We start from the raw sequence: 24085 nt of genomic DNA on the forward strand, positions 1-24085 counted from the left end.
CCTGTAGGCAGATGGTCCAGTAGAATATGCCCTTCCTCTGGGCTGGCAAGCTTGCACCAGGGCTCATCGACAAATGAGCAGGGTGTGTGTTAAACTTCACCTCCCACTCACACATCCCTAGCTGGGTGCCCTTGTGCAATGCACAACTGTTTGTAGGGCCCCTGCTGTCCACGGCCACAGGCTGACTGCTTCTGCCATCAAGGCTGCTCTGTTGTAATCTCTTGAGAAGTTCTACAAGTGTTTATTCAACTATAATTCTACAATAGATTTGGGTGTGGTGGGGAGAAAGCATCCACTGAAGGCAAAATTATATCCTTAACACTGTAAAACTAAAAGGACATAAGAAATTGTCTGAAAATCAAAGGCGATGAGGGACAATGAAACTCAGAAATACTGTTGAGCCTGTGTGAGAAACTTAAGATGTTGAATTGTCTTTATCTGTACAATGCCAAAAGGCAAATATATCTATAATTGGAGGATATTTTTTTCCATATGTTAATGGGCTTCATTACTCCTGGGTATATTACCAACATTAATTTAAAGGAATATCGGAATGTTACCCATGGACACTTTTCTGTGTAATCTCTGTCGTCCAATTGCTGCTTATCAGATGTTATATTTTTTAAAGCCTGACATGTTTGTGGAGTGAATCCTTACAAGGGCTTTATTTGTACTATAATCTCTTAGCTGCAATCCCAGGCACGCGCCGCCCACACTTGCCACCTAGACCTGTGCCCCCACGAAGAAAACCTTTACCACCAAATAATGTCACTGGGAAGCCAGGAAGTGCAGGTATGTCAGTCATATACCTTCTCCCTCCGTGATGTTAGTTTTACTGGACAATCACAAGTCCTTCATGGTGCTAGCCCGGCAACAGACAAGTCCTCGGTGTGTGTGACATGTGCCTACGTTGGCCTCCAAATCTGGACGCTGTAACTTCCCTGGACCTTGGGCTTCTATCCTGATTCTGCATGGGGGAGGTCCCAGAAACCATCCCTAGGCATCTAGGCCAGTTTGCTTTTTAAATGTTGTGAGACAGAAGCTCATTCAGGCCTTTCAACAAGTGGATTATTTTGGATGAGGTACTATACGTTGCCAACCCACTGGGGTAATGGAAAATGTGATGTCCTGTCCTCTCTCTATCATCATCTCTTGAAATGAAATCCCATACACCTCATGGAAAGCTCCCCTGCTCACCAGCAGTCGTGTTGGCCCCGGTATTATGGTACTAGGGGGAGACTGAGGCCTAAAACACTGGCAGCTCTAGCCTGCGCAACAGGACAGGAATATATCGTAGAAGTGGACATAACAGATGCTCTGTTGAGCATCTTTTTCCTGCTTCTCCAACCATGATCCATGGCTGCCAGTTACTCTCTAGGTGGAGACTTTGCATCTCCTTCCTGTCTTTCACGTGAAACCCCTCCCATCCCATCTCACCGCTCCATAGGTAGTTCACCTGCTGTGCCTTTGCCTACTACAACTGCTTTAGTCTCTTGACTTGCCTCTTGGCCACTGGACTTGAAGCCTGAATGATCAGTTCATTCCCTTCCCATCTCATTGATTTATTTTCATAGTGAAAATCTTTCAGTGGGTCCTTGTCACCTAAAAACAATATCCAAATCCTATGCTATGGAAGACCTTCATGATCTGGCCTTCCCTGTCCTTGCACAGTTAGCTCTCGCTGCGTGCCAAAGTACTCTTGGCTCTCACCCCTTTAGATTAAACACTCCAAGTAGTTTCATGCTTCCCTGACTTGGTTCTTCCTACAACCTCTGCCTAGAATATAGCTCTCATACCTACCTGCTAAGTACTTCACATCTTTATTGGCACAACTTCTGTGAAGACATTCCTACCCTCCCCTCACCCACCTCTTACCTTTTCCCATAGACATTACTGCTCTCTCTGCTTACTTTCTCTGTGGCCTTATCCAGTTCTTCCACAGTATCTATAATGCTTCAATATATTTGGCTCACACATCTATTTCGATCAAAGACACAGGTTTTGTTTTCTCTCCAAACCTGGCATATAGTGTAAGTGCTGAATAAATATTTATGGAATAGATAAATGGGGAACTTGGCAGTGTTCCTATAAAGCCTGACTACTTTGGCTCTACATCACAGGAGTCATTTCATCAGGCCAAGTAACTTCTCCACCACCGAGGGCCACACTCAGGCCTACCGAAGCTCCTTCAGAGAGAACAGAGACATTTGAAAAGCAACCAACAGCTCCTGCCTCAGGAGAAGATCTTGGTTAGTATGTCAGCCCCTTCACACTGGATGCTTAACTATGAAGTAGTAAAAAAATTTCAGATTAGAGGGAAAGGGTCTCAGTTCTGGATTATCTATTTTATTCAACTTTGTGATTACTATGAGTCTTTTTAAATTTTGAAATTATACTTGGGTTTAATGCTTTGAGATAGAACATGGTCCTTCCCTTCCTAGACATAGGAGAAAGTACCAGGTTTTTTTAGAGTAGTCTTTCTGAAAAGATCTAGATTACCCATTGCTTTTTATTAAATCAGAGGTTATTATTAATCATACATACCTTGAGGTGCTTGCTGGGCTCAGTCAGTAGAGCATGCTACTCTTATCTCAGGGTCATAAGTTCAAGTCCCACGTTGGGTGTGGAAACTAATTAAAAAATAAATCCTATATATATTAGTCTATTAGTGAGTATTACCAACTTTAATCTTAAATCATTGTTTAGTATACTCAGAACACCTGCAGCAGGACACAATTAAAGGCCTCTTATTGTGACTAGCATGTATAATGATAATAAGGGAAATCAAGATTGCAAGCAATTGACCAAAAGGCATATTAAATATTTATAGTTTTTGATACTTTTTATTTTATTGAGGAGTTCTTTTATATTTTGCTAAAATCATTTATTATCTTCTATTCTCAGGCAATATAACTGACTTTAGCTCAAGTCCAACAAGAGAGACTGATCCTCTTGGGAAGCCCAGATTCAAAGGTATGTATGACTGGCTCCAAACCTCAATTTCGACAATGCTGTGTTTGGTGGAACTATCAGTTCGCTTTTGCTGTGTAATAACTGCAAAGTCTTAGTAAACTATAGATGAGTAGACTTATTTCTCATATGTCTCCACGTCACCTGAGGGTCAGCTGATCTACGCTGTGCTTCACTGAGTGATTCTGCTTCCAGCAGCTGGTACAGCTGGGCCTCCTAAGGCTTGAGCTCAGCTCTGCTCCATATTTTTTCATTCCAGTGCTCAGGATGAGGAACCAACAGTGACTCAGGAGAAGCCATTTTAATGACAATACAAAGTCAAGAGTGGGAAGATCAAAAACACAACAGTATTTCAAGTTCCTCCTTGTTTTATACCTGCCAGGATCTATTGGCCAAAGAAAGTCACATAGCCAACCTTAAATCAAAGATTGGAGAAGCATATTCCTTCCATGGATATAGAGAATATTTTTGAACAGTATCAAAATCTACCATAGTAAGAGAGCTTTGATATCAAGCCCAGTATTTCCTTTTGTAATATTTTTTTCTGAAGAATATGATAAATCTTAACATATGTATATACCCATGAAACCATCATCACTGTCAATATAATTAAATACATGCACCACCTCCAAAAGTTTCATCATGTACTTTTATAATCCCTCCATCTCATTCCTCCCACCAAATCTCTAATTCCTAGATAGTCACAGATCTGCTTTACTATAAATATGTATGCATTTTGTGGATTTTTATGGTCTGGTTTCTTTTTTTATTTTTTTTAAAGATTTTATTTTTTTATTCAGGAGAGACACAGAGAGAGAGAGAGGGAGAGGCAGAGACACAGGCAGAGGGAGAAGCAGGCAGGGAGCCCGAAGTGGGACTCGATCCCAGGATCATGCCCTGAGCCGAAGGCAGATGCTCAACCTCTGAGCCACCCATGTGTCCCTGGTCTGGTTTCCTTCATTCAGCACAATTATTTTAAGATTCATCCATGTTGCAACATGTAGCAATAGTTAATTTCTTGTATTGCTGACTGGTATTCTATTATGTAGATATATAATTATTAAACCTGTTTATGACATTTGGGTTTTTTGTAATTATTTTTTTTACATTACCTATAAAGCTGCTACAACCATTCATGTACAAGTGTTTGTATAGACATATGCCTTCATTCCTTTTCGACAACTGCCTACAAAAGCAGTGGCTAGATCATATAAGTGTATATTTAACATTTTAAGAAACCACAAACTTTTTCCACAGTAGTTGTACTATTAACCTTTCTGCCAGCAGTATATCAGAGTCCTAATTCCTCCACATTGTTGACAACACTTAGTATGGTTAGTATTTTCAATTTCAGTCATTTTAATAGGTGTGTATAGTGTCTGATTGTTATCTTACTTTGCGTATCTCTAATGATTAAGGATGCTGAGCATCTTTTCATGTCCTTATTTGCCACCTGTTCTGGTGTGTCCAAATTTTTTGTCCATTTTTTATGGTATTGCTTATTACTGTTGAGTTTGAGTCATTAAAAGTTTATTTTTTTTTTATTTTAAAGAGAAAGAGAGCATGAGCAGGGGGAAGGGCAGAGGGAGAAGGAAAGAATCCTCAAGCAGGCTGCCCACTGAGTGCAGAGCCGCAAGCAGGGCTTGATCCCAGGACCCTGAGATCATGACCTGAGTATAAATCAACAGTTGGACACTTAACTGATGAGCCACTCAGGCTACCTGAGATTTTTTGTATTTTTTTGGTAGAAGACCTCTTTTTCAGATACACGTTCACAAATATTTTCTCCTAGTGTATGGCTTTTTTAAATTTTAATAAATCTGTTTATTAATTTGGTTTTTTATATACTGTATTTTTGGTGTTGTATTTAAGAAATCGTTGACCAATCAGAGGTCATTGAGACTTCCTCTGTTTCCTTCTAGGAGTTTCTCTGCTGTTTCTTTCTAGAAATTTTCTACTTTTACATTTAGGTCTATGATTCATATTGTGTCAAATTTTGTATATAATACAATACTGATTTGTTTCATATATGAAACATCTATGAAAACTCATATATGAAACAAATCAGTTTCCATGCAAATGGATATAAAATTATCCCAGCATCATTTGTTGAAAAACTATTCTTTCCATTGAATTTCATTTGTACCTTTGTCAACAATGAATTGTCCATATGTATATGGAACTGTTTTAGCTCTCTAGTCTGTGATCTGTTTATCTGCCTTTACATGAATACCACCATGTTTGTGTTACTATGGTATTGGTATTGTATTGATGATTCTGGGTTCTCTGTATCTACATCAGCTTATCCCTATCTAAAAAATAGCCTGGTTATATTTTTATTAGAATTGCATTGAATCTATAGGTCCATAGGGAAAAATAGACAGCTATGCAATAGTTAAGTAAGTCTTCCTACCTATGAACAGTGGCATATTTCACCACTTATTTGGGTCTTCAATTTCTCTCACCAATGTTTTTTAGTTTTCAGTGTACAGAATACCATAGAAATAGCATTTTTATTTCAATTTCCAATTATTCCTTGCTAATATATAGAAAATATTAATTTTTGTGCATGATCTTATGTCCTGCAACCTTGCAAAACTCAACAACTCTTACGTAGATCTTTTGGATCTTCTACATATAGAATCATGTCATTTGGGAGTAGGGTTTTATTTCTCCCTTTCTAACTTGGGTGCCTCTTTTCTTGCTTTGTTGTATTAGCAAGAACCTCCAGTAAAATATTGAATAGATACAGTGAGAATGCACTGTATCCTTTTCTTATTCCTGATCTCAAGGAAAAAGCATTTAGCCTCTCACCTGAATTTATTAAATATGTTACCTTGTAGGTTTGTCAGAAATGCCCTTTATAGGGTTGAAAAAATTCTCTTCTGTGTCTACTTGGTGGTAACTTATTATCAGAAAGGAGTGCTAGAGGGATGCCTGGGTGGGTAAGTGGTTGAGCTTCTGCCTTCAGCTCAGGTTGTGATCCTAGTGTCCTGGGATCGAGTTCCGCATCAGACTCCCTGCATAGAGCCTGCTTCTCCCTCTGCCTATGTCTCTGCCTCTCTCCATGTGTCTCATGAATAAATAAATAAAATCAAGAAAGAAAAGAAAGGGAGGGAGGAAGGAAGGAAAAGAAAAGTGCTAGATTATGTCTAATGACTTTTCTGCCTTTATGAAGATGATTCTTCATATACACAGAAATATGATAGAGTAATTGTTTTTTAATTTTTTTAATATAATGAAGTAATTGTTTTTGAATTTTTAACTTTTAATTCCAGGGACAAACTCCACTAGGTCAAAATGTATTCTCATTTTAATATGTTGTTGGATTTAATTTGGTAAAATTTTGTTTAGAATTGTATTCAGTGAATCATATTGGTCTGTAGTTATCTTTTTTGTAATGTCAAAGTCAAGTTTTAGTGTAGAATGATGCTGAACTCTCTGTTTCCTGGAAGAGTTTAGAATTGGTATTACTTCTTCCTAAATGTTTAGGGAAGAGGATTTTTTTCTTCCCTAATGAATTTTGGTAATTTTTGTCTTTCAATTTGTTAGTCCATTTCATCCAAGTTGTCAAATTTATTGACATATAAAGTTCTTAATATTCTCTTATTATTTCATTATCTGTATAATCTGTAGTGATTTCACATCTCTCATTCCTGTTATTGAAAATGTGTGTCTTTGCCTAATCAGACTGGTTGTAGGCTTATTCATGTTTTTGTTCTTCTGAAAAAGTCAACTTTTTGTTTCATTGATTTTGTCTATTTACCCTGATCTTTATTATTTTTTTCTTCTTAATGTGGTTTATCTGCTCTTCTAATTCCTTAAGGTAAAATATGTGCTCATTGATTCCTCTCTTCTTGAATATATAGCATTTAGTGCTACAAATTTACCACTGGATATTATTTAAGCAGCATCCAAAAATTTTGATGTTGTATATTTATTTTTACTCTATTTGAATACTTTTTAATTTCCATTTTGATTGCTCTTTGACTCATTATTTGGATATATATAAGTTAATTTCTAAATATCTTGAGATTTTTCTAGAGATGATTCTGTTACTTATTTTCAATGTAACTCCATTGTTATCACATGCTCTATCAGATACTTAAATCGTTCTAAATTTACTGAAACTTTTTTACGGCCTAGAATATGATCTATCTTGGTGTATTTTCTGTGTGTACTTGAAAAGAATATGTATTCTGCTCTTCTTAAGAGGAATGTTGTATTTGTTTGCTAGGGCTGCTGTAGCAAAATGCCATAAATGTAGTGGTTTAAAAAAATAGAAATTTACTTTCTCACAGTTCTGGAACCCAGATGGCTGAAATCAAGGTATCACCAGACTTGGGTCTTTTGAGGCCTCCTTCTTTGCATTGCAGATGGGCACCTTCTCACTATGTCCTCATATAGCCTTTCCCCTGGGTGTACACATCCTTGGGGTCTCTTCCTGTTAGTAAGGATACCAGTCACAAAGGATTAGGATTCCACCCTTATGACCTCATTTAACTTCGTTTACCTCTCTAAAGACCCTAGCTCCAGATAGAGTCACAGTGGGAGTTAGGACTTTAGCACAGGAATTTTAGGGGAGCAATTTACCTAACAAATGTTCTATAGATGTCCACTGAGTCAAATTGTTTTATTTTATTATGCAATTCTTTTATATCCTTAGTGATTTTCTGTCTACTTTTTCTAACAATTAAAAAGCAGAAGAAATCGAAATCTCTGGCTACAATTATGGATTTATTTCTACTCACATTTCTATCAGTTTTGCTACATGTATATTAAAAGTCTGTATTTAGAGACAGACAAATTGCTTAGGATTCTTCTAATAAACTGATGAATTGATCCTTTTTCATTATAAAATTATGTTTATGGTAATACTATTTGCTCTGAAATCCAATTTGCTGATGTTGCATATCCACTCATGCTTTCTTTTGAGAAGTGTTACTATGCATCTCTTCTTTTCATCCTTTTAATATTAATCTATTAGTCTCTGAATATCTAAAGTGGTTCTTGCTTTGTTATCCTATCTAATAATCTCTGCATTTTATTTTGGTTATTTAGAATCTTATATTTAACGTGACCGATGATATAGTTAGGTTTGAATTTATCTCATCTTGCTTTTTGTTTTCTATTTGTCCCCTTTATCCTTTGTTCCTTTTTTTCTGTTTTTCAGCCACCTTTTAGATTTTTTTTTTTTTTTAGTTGAAGTATAATTCACACACATTACGTTAGTTTCGGGTGTGCCAACATAGTGATTCAACTTTTCTATACATTATGCCATGTATAATTGTAGGTATCATCTGTTACCATACAATACTATGACCATTTGTCACAAGTGTAGTTCACAAGTATGGTTACCATCTGTCACCATACAACACTGTTACACAAGTGTAGTTAGTTACCATCTGTCACCACAAGTGCAGTTACCAGTTTCATTCTTTTGCATGTAGCCGTCTAGGTTGCCCAGCACCATTTATTGAAGAGACTATCTTCCTTCTTGTGTACTCCTGATTCCTTTGTCATAGATTAATTGAAATGTAGGCATGGGTTTATTTCTGAAGATTGAGTCTTTTTTATTATTCTATTTTCTCTCTTTAGTTGTCTTACTAGCTGTAACTCTTTATTTTGTTATTTTAGTGGTTGCTTTGGGATTTATAGTATGTATCTTAAACTTACCACAGTCTACCTTCCAGTGATATTCTACAACTTCACAAATAGTGCAAGATTCTTATTAGTATAGCAACTTTTCTCTCTCCCTTGCCTATCATTGTTAAACATTTCACTTTTTTACATGTTAATACATCACACTAAATAGTTATTTTTATGATTATATAGTAAATAATCCTTTTGAAAGAATTAAATCTAAAAATATTATGCATATTTATGCATAGCGTTACTATTTCCACTGTTCTTTGTCCCTTTGTGTGGATCCATATTTCCATCTGCCATCATTTTCTTTCTGCCTGAACATCCTTTAATCTTTACTGTCGAACTTTCATATGTCTAAAAGGTATTTCACTTAAAAAGAGGTATTTCCACTAATTATAGAATTCTAGATGATTTTTTTTTCCAGTAAAATGTTGCTCCAGTGCTTTCTCATTTGGATTCTTTTCGAGGAGAGACCTGCCATGATTCTTACTTTTTTGTTCCATGTGTCTTTCCTGCCTCCTCTAAAAGGTTTTTTTTCTTTATCACTGGTTTTAAGAAACTTGATTATATTGGTGTAGCTTCTTCATGTTGGCTGTGCTTAGGTTTCTTTGAGCTTTTTGGATCTGTGGGTTTAGAGGCTTTATCAAATTTGGAAATTTTTGGACCATTATTTCTTCTGCCCCCTCTTCTCGACTCATAAACAAAATTACGTGTACATTATACTGCCTGAAATCATCCCACAACTTCCTGATCCTCTGTTCATTATTTTTAATTCTTTTTTTCTCTCCACTTTTATTTTGGGTAGTTTTTATTGCTATGTCTTCAAGTTCACTAATCTTTTTCTGCAATATTATATCTGTACTACTATCATCCAGTCTGTTTTATATCTTACACATTTTAGTCTTCACCTCTAGAAATTTGATTTGGGTCTTTCTTTATATATTTCATGTCTTAATTTTTTTGACCATGTGGATTATAATGATAATAATGGTGTTATTATCCTAGTCTGATAACTAACATCCATGCAAGCTCTAGACTGATTTCAAATGATTTATTTTTCTCCTCATCATGTGTAATATTTTCCTGTTATCTCATCTTATATACTTTTATTCCTAAAATACACTTGAGTTTTGTTCTAGGTATAGTTAAATTACTTGAAACCACTAAGATTTAAGTCTGCTTATTTTAAAAGATTTATTAGGTGAGACCAGAACTGTGTTTAGTATAGGGCTAATTACTCCCCACTACTAAGGCAACACACTTTTGAGTACTCTGTCCAATGCCCCATAAAAAACTATGAAGTTTAAAACATGCTGAGGGGGGACCAAATTACTTTTTGAATATTAGCATAAGTTAAACCTATTTATAAAAGTAAATCAGTTACAACATCAGTATCAGGCATCCCAGAGACAGGAATTCTGGATTTTCCCTAGTTTGAACAACCCACACTGCTGCTTTCATCTATCTGCTTATAATGTGAAACCAAATATCCTGAAACAGATAAATATATTTGAGTTTACCTCCACCTTCTTTACAAGCTCAAACAATGCTAACTGTCAGAGTTCTCTCTCTCTTAGGTCCTCATGTACGATACATCCAAAAACCTGACAACAGGCCCTGCTCCATCACGGATTCTGTCAAACGGTTCCCCAAAGAGGATGCCACCGAGGGAAATGCCACCAGCCCACCACAGAACCCACCTACCAACCTCACTGTGGTCACTGTGGAAGGGTGTCCCTCATTTGTCATCCTGGACTGGGATAAGCCACTAAATGATACTGTCACTGGTAAGATTATGGCATGAAGACTGGTAACTCTGGTCAGAAGCATTGATATGTGAATGTGGTATCTGGGTCAAACTATGTCCAATGAGGTATATCTCAGGGGTAGCAAATCCTAGCAAATCTGTATTGCCAAAAGTGTCATATGATGGGAAAAGATCATCTATGTACCAATAATGGGCTTCATGTTAATTTAACTGGTCTCTTTAGGTTGCATCCCTTCCATCCCCTCTCAGAACTCTTCTTCACAGAATATAGATCTGATCTTCCCATTATCAAAAAAATTTACAGATAACATAGGAGAAGTTAGCAGTGGGCTAATGATACTTAAACTAGTTTTTGCTTCACCAACCCAGTTTCTAGATTGGCCTAGAACTTTCCATCAGGCTAGTTACTCAATTATTTTAAGAGAAATATTTTTAGAATTTTAATACTGGTCAATTTTCTGCTCACCTCAGGAAATTAATTCTGCTATCACTCACCTAATCCCTCTAAAAATGACTCTGAAAAATAAGAAATCATGAGTCATTCTTTGAATTTAGTATATGGGAATTTATTTCTTCATAGTGAACAGGTCAGTCAAACTAGAGCGGAGGGAGAAAAGACTAAGAGGCTGAATCAGCTCAAGGAACACAGCAAATAGTGGGTGTACCCAAAGCCCCTACTGTCCATGTCCTACCATGCCTGGGACAGGTAGACAGGGTCCAGTAGGACCTACTGAGGGGCTGTCAGGATGGATAAAGCAAAGTGCACAAGGGAAATGGGAAGGGAGAGCTTCAGCACCTGCAAAAAGTTTTCTGTGAATAAAGAAGAAAACAGCAGTTATTTCTCCTCAGACAAAAATGTTTGGTCTGACCAAATTCTGCTATAAGCAGCCTATTTTTTGCTTAGCTGGATTTTTTAAAAACATATTTGTGTATTCATTTTTCATGCAGACCTTGCCTTTGTTTTGAGAAAGAACCAGCCATTGCTCATGTTTCCTAGGAATTTGTCTAGTTCTGCTTCTTTACTTGGGACTATGTCAGTGGGTGCTAACTGACATAACTCCCAATATCTAAAAAAAAAAAAATTAATCTCTAAGCATTGATTATGTAAATAGATTAAAAGGTCCAAAACTCCCAATACATATACTGTGCTAATAAGAAGGAGTTCTCATGATTGGCTGAGGCTTAGTTATCATAAAACCAAATTATATATTTCACTTGCCTTTAAAATGTGGGACATCAAGTTGGAATTGGTTAATATATCTAATAATCTAATACATCCAATACATATTCCCTTTGGTGTTTCAATATCTGATTTAACTATTTAGAAGGGAAAGAATTCTCCTTTCTAGTTTGTCATGTGACTATTTTTTTTTAGTTCTAGAGACTTGTAATCTCTAAAAAATAATGAATAGGGTATACTTTATCCATCTAGCCAATTACTTTTGTAATATTATACTAAATGTTAGTGGGCTGCTTAAGATCTTTCACAACATACTGGACTTATAATAACAATTTTCATGGATAAGAACCATATCTCTTTAGCTACAATATTTTCTAGGTAGAAATAAGTCCATTTTTAATTATTACTCACCTAGTCTGTATTTAAATATTGGACCATATATCTCAATGGTCTGTTCTATTTTTTGCACTGTTTCTTTTTAGTGTTTTATTAAATATCACTGATTTCAAATGTAATCTTTTATAAACCAGCAGCTCAGATAAAACAGAGGTTAATTCTCAAATCACTGGAAATGGTTTTATAAGAAAGGATTGAGAAAGATAACAAAAAGAGTGATACATATTTTTTAGTCCTCCAGTTGGTTTCTGTTGGGAATCTGTCTTTTAATTGACAGACACATAGTCCCTCTAATACATCCATATATGGCTGTTTCTACATGTCCCTTCTACACTAAAGTAGAAATAGATACACCTGAGAAATTGGCCATAGCCTGGGTCCTTGGACAACTTTAAGTTAGTTACAAGATGGTGCTTTGTGATATGCCAAGAACATGGCAACATAGATTTAAATCCCAGACTGGCTGTGTGCAACTTGGGTATGCAATTAACCTCTTTGCTTTAGTTTCCTTATTGGTAATAAGAATAACTCCTCCCATTGTTATTAACTTATGAGGATAATTTTTTTTAGAGAGGGAAAGAGGAGAAAGTCTTTGTTTAAAAAAGATTTTGTTTGATTGTTTATTTTAGGGAGAGCTTGAGCTGGGCGAGGAACAAAGGGGAAGAGAGAGAGGGAGGAAGAGAATCTCAGCAGATTCCCTGCTGAGTCTGGAGCCCAACATTTTCAGGGCTTGATTTCACAACCCTGAGATTAAGACCTGAATCAAAACCAAGAGTTGGATGCCTAACCAACTGAGTTGCCCAGGTGCCCCTCATGAGGATAAAATTAAACAGAATTTGAATGTGCCACATGAGTTAGAAACTGTTAATGTTTTTCAGTAGTAGCAATAGTAGAATTGGTAGAAATAATATCACCGTTACTATTTTCATGCTGTTTTCATGACCAGACTCTGATTTTCCAATCTTTACAATAAACAGTTTTTTTCTTTTAAGTCAATTATCTCATAAGAGGGCAATAATGCCCTCTGAGGGGGAAAAAAGACCAATTTTTCAGTGTTAGTTCTTTATAGATTCCTTATATCTTTACTATTATGGAACTTATAAATCCCATATTTTAAAACAAGAAATATGGACACATACTAAGTGTCTTTACCTTCTGAAATATACTCAGAATGTGTCTATAGATGTTCATTCCAAACATTAATATTCCAATTTTATGGCATTGGTGGATTTATGGCAAAGCTATGATTGCTTTAAAGCATTACAAATGAAAGATATATTTACAAAGCTAGAATTCTGAGAGGAATTCTAAATATTTTTTATTTATTAAGGTAACTTCTATATCCATTTTGAAAACTTGATCTTTCAGGATAAAAATAGTATTAAATTAGTATTTAAAAATAAGTCAAAAGAAAATTAGAGAAGACATATACAGTAAGAGTTTGTAGTACTTAAGAGCCCAGAGCAATATTTAAAAAGAATATTACACAGTTGGTGAGAAGCATCCTAAGCCAAAGATGTTTTTTGAAGGAGATTAATTTCATGCATAATCAACTGGAGTGTGATAAAAATTTTTCTTTGGATGACTAAGCAGCACTGGAATCTTTCCAATTGGAATCTTTCCAATTTTTTGACCCTAGTTTCAAAACACAACTCAGGGATAATAAGGAATAATAAAATCAACAGCAATAATGGGTACTACCTATTGAAAAAAATATGAAGAATACTATTAAGTACTTTCCATACATTCCTAATTTAACCTCCACAAGCAATACTATGAAGAGAGCTTATTGACATTTTACTGATGGGAAAACTGACTGAGATGGAAGCCACGTGACTTGGTCTGTCATGCAGCCATGCAGTTTCCTGCTTTGTTTTGTTTTGTTTTTAAAGAGGGAACTAACTAGCACCCCCACACACACACACCATACCTTTACTTTAGTAGAAAAGTCTTGAGTGTTTTGGGTCCCTCATATCAGCAGCATATCAAATGCCATAACCAACAAGCAATTTCCATTTCTAAAAAATCAGTTTTACTTACATTTTAATTACTCCCATATTTTTCTAAGTAAATATTGTTTCGCAGCTGAGGAAAATATATAAAATGGAATATATTTGAATTCAGGGTCTTCCCTTTCCCTCCCTTTCCACCATCTGTGAGAAAGAAAGCCAACTGAGAGGTTGGGAATAGAAAGATCTGGAAAACGCATACTTAATACTAGCCATTAGCCCTTTGGTAACTGTACTAATGTGTCCAGATACAATAGCCATTGCCTTCTGGTTTAATTTTGAATTTTTGGAAGGATGATCATGTAAAATTGAGAAAGAGCTATCCTCCTTTTTTAATTTCTAAAATATATCATTAAAAACCCTTCCCAAATTAAAATTGACAACTATATCTCCCTGAGTCTTTCATAGTTTCAGTTTTATTTCCAGTCTCCATCTCCCATCTTTTGTTTCAATACTAATAACAGAAATCCCCAGTAACTTGCCACCTCCTTTGTGGCCTTTCCACATTCCCTGATGACTACTACTTTGTATTTTGAGTGGGGTTTGTTGTTATTTGTTGTTGAGTTTTTAATCCTCAGCATGATCTTGTCACATATGTTAAATTAAACCCCAACTGAAAGCAAGGAAAAGCAGCTAACAAATGTATAAATTATGTTCTTGATCTGAAAGTCTTTCTCAAAGACCTCCAAGTTCATAGAAACATACATTTAAGTGAAATTTATGTAGATCTCTATGTATACTTTCTAGTCATAATTTAAAAAAAAAACAGTAAAGAATGCATATGTAAGCCAATACATACAGAACTTTATAACTTATGTAAGTAGTAGGTACAAAAATCTCCTAATTCTGTAGTTTGAAATGCAAAAGTTTTTTTTTTTTTTTTTGTAGCAGAAGCATGAATGCAGGAGCCTTTCCCCAGCTATATAATATAGCTCCGTAGACCAGGAAATGTGGCTTCTACTCAAGTACCATTCCTCATACAGTGCTTTCCCCACACTGAGCTTTCTGACAATGGCACACTCTGACTTGCCTAGCAAAATCATTGGTTACCAATTTCCAAAGCTACCACAGGCACTTCATCGTTCTTCACAATCACAGGCCTCTGTGTTCCAGTAAAGGGAAAATAGAAATGGTCAATGAGCAACTCTTAAAATGCTTTGGAACCTTTGTCATCCACTGACCATCCTCATCTGAAAATTGCGCCTCAAGAACTGCCATCTAAATCACTCACTTTTATGAGAGCGACTTTGATTCTGTTAGCCTTAAGAACAATTAAATCAGCCAGGACATAAAGACAAGTATTTGTTGGCTTTTTTGATTTTCAGAATATGAAGTCATATCCAGAGAAAATGGGTCATTCAGTGGGAAGAACAAGTCCATCCAAATTACAAATCAAACCTTCTCCACAGTAGAAAATCTAAAACCAGACACAAGGTAAGCTGCCTGTGCTGTTACAGGTCTGTTCTGAGAGTGCAAAAGTCATAACAAAGGAATGAAATAACATCATCCATCTTTATCTTAAGCAGCAGTCTAGTTTGTATTTCATTCTTCGGCTTACTGTGCATAGCAGGAGATCCCTCTAGAGTCATGTTTTGCAAATATGCAAGTTATTGGTGGGGCCACAAGAGCTGACAAGATGGTCTTGCGAGTTAACACTCCATGTAAGAATGTTGAAAAATAGAAGGTCATTAACACAAAATGTTGATATTAAATACGAAAATTTAGAGAAGGAAAGGTCTGTAGACCAGACATAATTGGAGTGTGAATGATGTAAACTAAATCTGAAAACAGAAGCATTTTGGCTTGGCATGCTGGAAAAGGAAGGCAAGGAAATCCAAGCTATGTCACAAATGTAGATGAACGTTTGTGATAGTGAATGCTTCAAATAGCTACAGACCATTCCCAGGTATAGCAGTCCTTTGAGTTTGGGTCTTTTTATTGCAGACAAATGAGAATCAATTTTTGAAAATAGAAATGTATAATATTAGCAATGTTGTACAATAAGCAACTTTTCTTGGCATCTCTTATTATACATTGATACCAGGTTGTTTGTTTTACAGTATGGTCTTGTCGGTTTTTTGTTGTTGTTGTTTTGTTTTGTTTTTTTAGTTTAAATTCAATTAGCCAACATATAGTACATAATTAGTTTCAGATGTAGTTTTCTTTTTTAAAAAAATATTTTATTTATTCATCAGAGACACAGGCAGAAGGAGAAGCAGGCTCCCTGCGGGGAGCTCAACCCGAGCTCAACCACTGAGCCACCCAGGTGCCCCTAGATGTAGTTTTCAATAATTCATCAGTTGCATATAACACCCAGTCCTCATCACATCACATGCCCTCCTTAATGCCCATCACCTAGTCATTTCTTTTTAAATCTAAAATGAGAGACATCTAACTGGGAAACGAACAAGGGGAAATGGAAAAGGAGGTGAGCGGGGGGGATGGGGTGACTGGGTGATGGGCACTGAGGGGGACACTTGATGGGATGAGCACTGGGTATTATGCTATATGTTGGCAAATAGAACTCCAAGAAAAACATATACAATAAATAAATAAATAAATAATAAAATATCCAATTTTATCAACTCATTGTATTGCACGAAAAGTAAGGGCCTTACACCCTTCTAGAAATGTAATAGAAAAGACTTTTTTGTTTTGCTTTGTTTTACATGGCTAAATCATCAAATTTATTGCTCAAAGAGATTCTCAAATGGATACAGCCAAGCATTTCCTTAACAAAGCCAATGTACTAAATTCATTTGGGGACTAAATATCACTCTCTGTGGAAAATCAATTTCTTTCCTCAAACTCCAGACCGCTGTTTGATAAGCTGTCCACGCAGTCAGTTAAAATGAAAACATCCTCACATTGTAAGTTATAGTATGCCAAGCAACATGGATCAGTTTTCAGAGAGACCTAATCAGGAATTTTTCCAGATTGAATACTTCATAGCTTGATAAGGTTTCCTGGTATTTAAAAAGATCAGCAGAGGCAAAGACCGGAACTCCAGCATTAGAAATGTTTTTCATAAGTTTTACTTATATCTTTCATTGTCCTCAGTTGATGGAATTGAGTCAGGTATTGACTGTGACACTCGAAAGAGTCTATTATAGTTCTGATACCAAGGAAACTCTTCTCTTTTCAGGAAAGAAAGGAAGCATCTAGTTCATTCTAGATGGTTTGCTGTGTATAAACTGTAGTTCTATGCTGCAAATATAACATTTTCCACAGCATCTTTTTTCTTTAAAATTCTCTATTTTGAACTGTAATATGGAAAATTTTACAACCACTAATTTTTTTAAAGGATTTAAGTTAGCCAAAATAAGCATGTATTTCAGTAAAAGCCCATTCGATGATCTTGGTTCTATTTCCTTAGTGAGATTAACAGGGAGAGAGAGAGACTATTTTTAACATAATATATTTTAAGGAAAGAATAAAAAAGAAAAAGTTATTTAATTTGGACTTTTTAATAGGTGGACTTGGGCTTACAGAACGTGGATGGTTTTTCTTTACAGATTCTTGCTTTTATTCCACTTAATACATTGGAAAGCATATTGAAAAACATCTAATTTCTAAATGTTCATTGTGTTCCTTTTCTGAATTAGGCTATTCTCAAATCTTCTTAGAGTTCACCTATTAGTCATGATCAGAAGTAAAAAATAATTATTTCAGTGACATTTTTAAGCCTCCTTCGTTTGTAAAAGGTTTGTGTTTCCATTCAGCGAACATTTATTAAGTGCCAACAGTGTGATTGGTGTTGTAACTGCAAACGTGAATAAACGTGGTGCCTGCCCTTGAGGAGGGTGAGCAGTTGGTAATCAATTATTCTACACAAAGTGGTGAGAGCTCCTGTAAAAGATACATACAGATTGCAAGGGGAGCCCAGAGTGGGTGGCATTTTTCAAAGTCTGGGGACACTGAGAAAACGTCCTGGAGGAGGTGACAGCTGGGCTGCAGCTTAAAGAATGCATAGGAAGGAGCTAGCTAGGTACCGGTGGAAGGGGAAAGAATAGTACAGGTCGGTGCAGAGGACCAAAAGGCATGGTGTGTGCAGTGAAAAGTGTGGACAGAGGCAGTGGAAGCCACAAGCAGTGGAGGCCAGGATGTAGAGGACGGTCTGTGTCAGATCAGGGAACTTGGTCAATAGATAAGACCCAGAAAGATGGTAACTGGGAGTGTGCTCCAAGTTTCATTTTAGTTTGGTTTTTTTCCTGACTTTGATTTAGTTGGAATAATCACTCTTGTTACTGGAGCTATGTATCATGGGTATCTGTGGGTAGAATAAATGTAACAAAAAGTTTTTGTAGTGTCTTGCAAGAATGCCATTTGGCACCTTGCCTAATTGGCCAAATAGTTTGCATAAGAGAAATAGGTGCAAAAGAAGTGCGAAGCTGCATTTCATTTTGGAATCACAGGACTAATTAGTCATGGGATTCACATCTAGCTTCCAGGTGTAATTGTTGTAGGACTTATGCTAATTGTTTCTGGAGTTTAGAGCCTTGTCCCTTTTATCCTGCCCTAAGGTATGTGTCTTGCTTGTTACTCGTGTCCTTCATTGGTCGGTCGCCTGAGGAGGAACCCATTCTACTACCCCAATAAGCAGAGCCCAAAAGAGGCTCTTTCTGGATTTGTCTTTGGGAAAAAGTAATATTAAATTTAGGCATCCCTGAAATCAGAATCCCATGCTGAGTTTTGCCAGTTGGCAGAAATCTGGGTCCATTCCGTGTTTCTATTTGGCTTATTTTGTGTTATTTTTAGAGTTTGGTATAATTGAATGAAGCCCATTCAGATATAAATACTGTTGTTTTTTTTAAAAAAAGAACTTAAAATTCCTATCTATGAATGACCAGGACTATACTGATAGTCCCTACTGGGTCATGATTTAAAAGTTGTATATCATAAAAAATTAAAAAATTAAATTAAATTAAAATAAATAAAAATAATAAATAATAAATAAATAAAATAAAAGTTGTATATCAGCAGTTTGAAAACATTTCCCCATTGGGCACAGATATGACACACATGGATATAAAGGTGCTGTCATGAAAATTGTTTAGTCTACAATTTGTGGAATTTTGTGGTGGTCAAGTAGTTCAGGAGATCCCAGTCCCCAGTGAACAGGAACGCATCTGTGCTCTCTTAAATATATACTAGAGATTCATTTGTTTACTTAATGGGGAAAAAAAAAAGCTTTCAGCTGAAATATTATGTGTTGAAACACAATACTTTGATCTATTAATCAAAATAACTTAATAAGTTAAGGAAGAATAAAGTGAAGTTGAATTATTTCATTTAATTTGGGATTTCTGAAGCCTAGAAGCACCTGTAGAAACAAAACTAACACCCATGAAACAACCAGAAAGCACCGTTAGACAGCATAAAAGATGGCAAAGGGCTTACACTGAAGTTCTGCAATTTAAAAGAGGAGAGAAAGCCTCACAGGATACTTGAGACTAGACCTTTATGGTCAAGGATATCACTGAATGGGACAGGTTGGCAAGAAAAGAAAGAGCAAGAACACTATTGTTTTTTCGGATCAAGGCCATGTGCCCGACTTGAGTGAATTACAAGTAGTCCTCAGATTTACTACCCACAGCAGGGCTACAGTCGGAATAACAAAATTATAAGCGCCAACTATAGGTTTGTTGGCCTTTCTTTTTTCTTTCTTTTTTCTTTTCTTTCTTTCTTTCTTTCTTTCTTTCTTTTTTTTTTTTTTTTTTTTTTTTTTTTTTTTTTTTTTTGATGCTAGCTTTTTCCATACTATCTTATGTTGTTAAGGCAAGATTTCTTTCCATTGTATCTTTCCTGCCCCAACCATGATCCAAGATTAATACTAATAAAAGATATGCTGTAAAATTAAGAGGAAGTATGTATAGGGTGCAGCCACCAGGTGGTTTTTATTACCCATAAAGAATGACTTCAGTCACATTTCAGTGCTTGGGGAAAATTGTATTCCCAGTAGGCAAACTTTGAATTATCGTTGTTAAAATCCACCACCACCACCACCACCCTTCCATGAGGTTCTGGAATTCCCTACTTGAAAAGCTAGAAGATAATAACTTTTGAAAGAATTACTGTAGCTGGGTTCCTATACATGTGTGTCCAGGAGTCACATGTATATAATTTTAGGTAGCATTTTCCATCATTTGGACTGAAAAACATGAGATCTAAAAATATCCCTGTCTGATCCTTTGTTACACACTGGAGGGGGAGGGGTAGAGCTTGGTGAGAGAACGTTTAACCCCCAAAATAATCAATGCAGAGAATATAGATCACCAGAGCCTTTTAGGTTAAAAATTCCAAAGAGTCTAGAACCAAAAGCATAGAGGACTGCGTTACCTTTTTCTTCTCACCATGCATGCCATGCCTCATCCTGCCTGTTTTTACAACTTAGCCAGGTTTTTATTGCCTGTGTAGAAGCTCAAAAAAAAAAAAAATAAAAGCCCACTGGGAGGGGCCATCCAGCAGCTGTCTGGCTGCAGGAGAGTTTGGCTGCACACCTGGTGTGAGACGTTTCTATCTACAGAGGGTGGAGCCCATGGCTGCATTCCCGGGGTCACAGTGGGGACTACCCCAGCCTTGCCCACAGACGCTTGCAGCTATGGTGAGCTTTGGTCATAGACGTGCACAGGGAAGAAGGGCTGCAGGTGTGGAGTTGGAACCATCTTAGGTGAAGCAGGAGAGCTACCAGAGGCATGCTGCTATGTCACAACTCCATCTCTTTCTTTCCAGAACCCCTCTCACACCCCTACCCCCCAGATAACAAAGAAAATACAGATATGTTGGCGTCCAGCTGAACCAATACCCAACCAACCCATTCCCCAGCATTTATTGTCCATTTATTTCCCCCATGAAACCGCATGTGCGGCTCTTGTTGAGGTCAAAGAAAAACACTAGGCCTCTCCTGTCTGCAGCCAACCCTTTGTGGTTCTGTGAACAGAAGAACTGAGAAAGCATAGGACTAAAACAGTAAGCCTTGCACCGCTGCCTAAGGGGACAGGAAAGATGAAGTAACATTGATCCCAAAGCCTCTCCAACTTTGTAAATGGTACATTTGTAGGATATCCAAAGATGTCACAGAATCAGTGGGAAACTGGAACTGGAAACAAACACTGAATCTAAGTCTTACAGCAAGTAGAATTGTTCGGATAAACCATATTTCTCTGAAGCTAGGCCTGTGGTCTGCCGTTTGTTTTCAGACAGGTTGTTTTTAGCACACGTTGGGATAATCCACTAACAGATGGGGCTCTTCTACTAAATAGGTTGGACACTATAGATGGATGCACACGTGCTCCACGGTAAAAATAAAAAGCACTATCATGTCTTCACATGAGCCCTCCTCTCCTAACTTGACTTAAAAACCCCTGAAGAATCAACCCCTTGTGTGCCAGATTTCCATGTGGCCCTGCAACTTCCTATGGAAAATGTCTTCTGTCTGGTAATTAAGATAAATCAAGTTCACTTAAGGCATTCAAGTACTTCTGCTCTCCTCTGTAACCTGGGAGGATCCTGGAGAACAGTCCTGCCTCTAAAATGAAAACCTACTGAAGTTTCCTGTACCTGACAGCAAGGACAGTTTGAGACTATTGTTTATGTTGTTTGATTTAATAAAATCTTGGCTCCAAAAGTAAACTGGAATAGAGACAGCAGCTTCTCATAAACTATAAATCTGGCTGAACAAAGAAGGCATGTGGAATAGCCATTATGCCCTCGTTCATGGTGGGGGTTTTGTGTGTGTGTGTGTGAATATTCTGGTCTCTGCAGATTCTGTTACGAACTTTTCCACATCTTGTCTCATGGGCTTTGTGGAAAGGAGCAAAATAAGCTACCAGAGCATTAGGTACTTTATTGAGTTTTATTGTAGGTGTGGGCCGCAGAACAATGGCTGCATCATTCAAGAAGAAAAGAAATGTAGAGGAGTGCTCAGTTTTACAACTTTTCTTCTGGCAAAAGTATAGCTAAGAGCATGGAACTCCACTAGTCTATAAAGAGAGCAATTATTCTTTCACATGAATATATTCTTTTCATTGCTTTTCACTTAGAATTGCTTAGTATGGGGGGGGGGCGGTGCCAGAAACGCATAGCAACTATATAGACTTGGAGTGTAGCCCAGACCGGGAATTGCTTGTACCCGTAGAAATGGGAGCTACAAGAATGTTCCTGAGGACGTCCGAGGCACCGGGTTGATGACACCTGATGCCTGCTGGTGCCCTGCTCCTCTGCCCTCTGCCCCTGATTAGGACTTATTTTATTCTCTAATAAGTGTCCCTGCAGCTCTGCCCTTGTGCTCCTTATCTGTATTCCCAGGTCAGTACAATGTCTACATGTGGCAGGCATCCAGAAATGCCTGGAGAACGGATTGATCGGATTTCTCCTTCCTCATTTGAGCGCCTGTTACTCATTTTTTCATATTCTACTTCTCCATTTCTCTCCCCCTGACTGAAGCCTACCTGAATAGGGCTCAAATATTTCAAGACTTCAGAGGGGCAAAATTAGGTAGCCAAACCACTCAAACCAACAAGCAGCTGCAGGGTGGCCTTTCTATATAAAAGGCAGGTTGCTTGAAGTTTGAGACCTTTGTTAGAGTGCAAACCAACTTTTAAATCCTTGTGAGTCAATAAGTAAAAAGTTCATCAAATAATGAAAGCTATAACTCCATTATAGGCAAAAAAAAAAAAAATAGAGGGAAATGGTTATAGAGAGAAATAAAGGAAGGGAAAGTAGGAAATGATAGAAATAAGTGTCTACGCTAACCAAACCTGAAGATTGGTTCAGGTCAGATCCTACATGATGGAGTGTCCCTGTCTCTCTACAGATCCCACTCATTGAAATCCTAGTCTTTCACTTTTCAGTGAATTGGTATTTAAATCTTATGATTTTCAACAGTTGTTTTCGAACTCTACCCTCTATTACCCCACTCCTATGGAATAATGGTTTAGCACTTTCTAGACTCCTTATTGAAATCTTAGAACTTTTTATTTTCTTAACCTATGTAGAAAGATTCACCTGCTGAATTTTTATTCTTCTCAATAACCCACTGGCTGTACCCTTATTATAAACTTCATGAACCCAAAAGCAAGAATGTGGACATAGAAGAGTTCTGTCTCTAGAATTCTATGGCAGTGTTTGTCAAGTTCCCCAATAATATAACTACCTTTTTAAAAATTTTCTAGAGATAGAAATTTAATACTAGAGAATATTTATAATTACTTACTATGTGCCAGGCACCTTCCTTTTAAATGTGTTACCTAATTTCTTCCTCACAAAAAGACTCAAAAGGTATTTTTATACCCTTATATAAAAATGAGGATAATGTTATTTATTTTTAAATATGAAAAAATCAAGGCTCACAGCATTTACAGAACTTACCTTAAAGTTAAGTATTACTGAGTTGTGAACCTGTTTTTGTGGCTCCGGAGCCCATGACCTTAGCCACAGCACCTTGCTACCTCCTGAGAGGGAGGGTCAGGAAGACTGTTTTTGCTTGGACCCATTTCCACCCAGGGAGAACTTGGCATGGCATTGTGCCAGTGGTGTTACTCACTTGGTTTGTCTTTGGTGACATCTGGCTGTCATCTGGACTATACTCCATTTAGATACTAGTGGTAATGACATAGGTCTTATAAGTGGCTTTTAAAATTTAATCTTTTTTTTTTTTTTTAAGAGAGTGAGTGTGAGAGGAGGGAGGGGCAGAGAAAGAGGTAGGGGGAGAGAGAATCTTAAGCAGATTCCACACTTAGTGCAGAACCTGACCTCACAACCCTGAGATTACAACCTGACCCAAAATCAAGAGTCAGGCACTTAACTGATGGAGACACCCAGGTGCCCTGAATTTAATTTTCGTTTTTGTCTAAAATATTTGTATATGGTTTTAAGTCAAATGGTGCAAAGCTGTTCACTCCTCTTCCCAAATTCTGCCTCACAGAAGCAACCATTTTCAATTTTTTTCATCTTTATTGTATAATCGACAAAATTAATATATTTAAAGTATATACAACATGATGATCTGATACACATACACATTGTGAAATGATTCCCACCTTAATCAGGTTACTTAGCACAACCAGCACCTCATATATTTACCTATTTGGGGGTTGGGGTAAGAACATTTAA

General features: G+C 36.9%; 1 protein-coding gene across 33 annotated transcripts in view; it reads left to right on the plus strand.

The window, feature by feature from the left end:
- Positions 1-24085, plus strand: part of LOC121482302 (ABI family member 3 binding protein) — a 241038-nt gene that overhangs the window by 198417 nt on the left and 18536 nt on the right. For all 33 annotated transcript variants that reach the window (XM_041740203.1, XM_041740557.1, XM_041740276.1 and 30 more), the window contains 5 exons: positions 688-792; positions 2121-2249; positions 2905-2973; positions 10197-10406; positions 15298-15406. In XM_041740203.1, coding sequence (XP_041596137.1) covers positions 688-792; positions 2121-2249; positions 2905-2973; positions 10197-10406; positions 15298-15406 — 622 coding nt within the window. The remainder of the gene's footprint in view (positions 1-687; positions 793-2120; positions 2250-2904; positions 2974-10196; positions 10407-15297; positions 15407-24085) is intronic.

The sequence above is a fragment of the Vulpes lagopus genome, chromosome 1 (assembly GCF_018345385.1).
Source record: "Vulpes lagopus strain Blue_001 chromosome 1, ASM1834538v1, whole genome shotgun sequence".
NCBI classification, from domain to species: Eukaryota; Metazoa; Chordata; class Mammalia; order Carnivora; family Canidae; genus Vulpes; species Vulpes lagopus.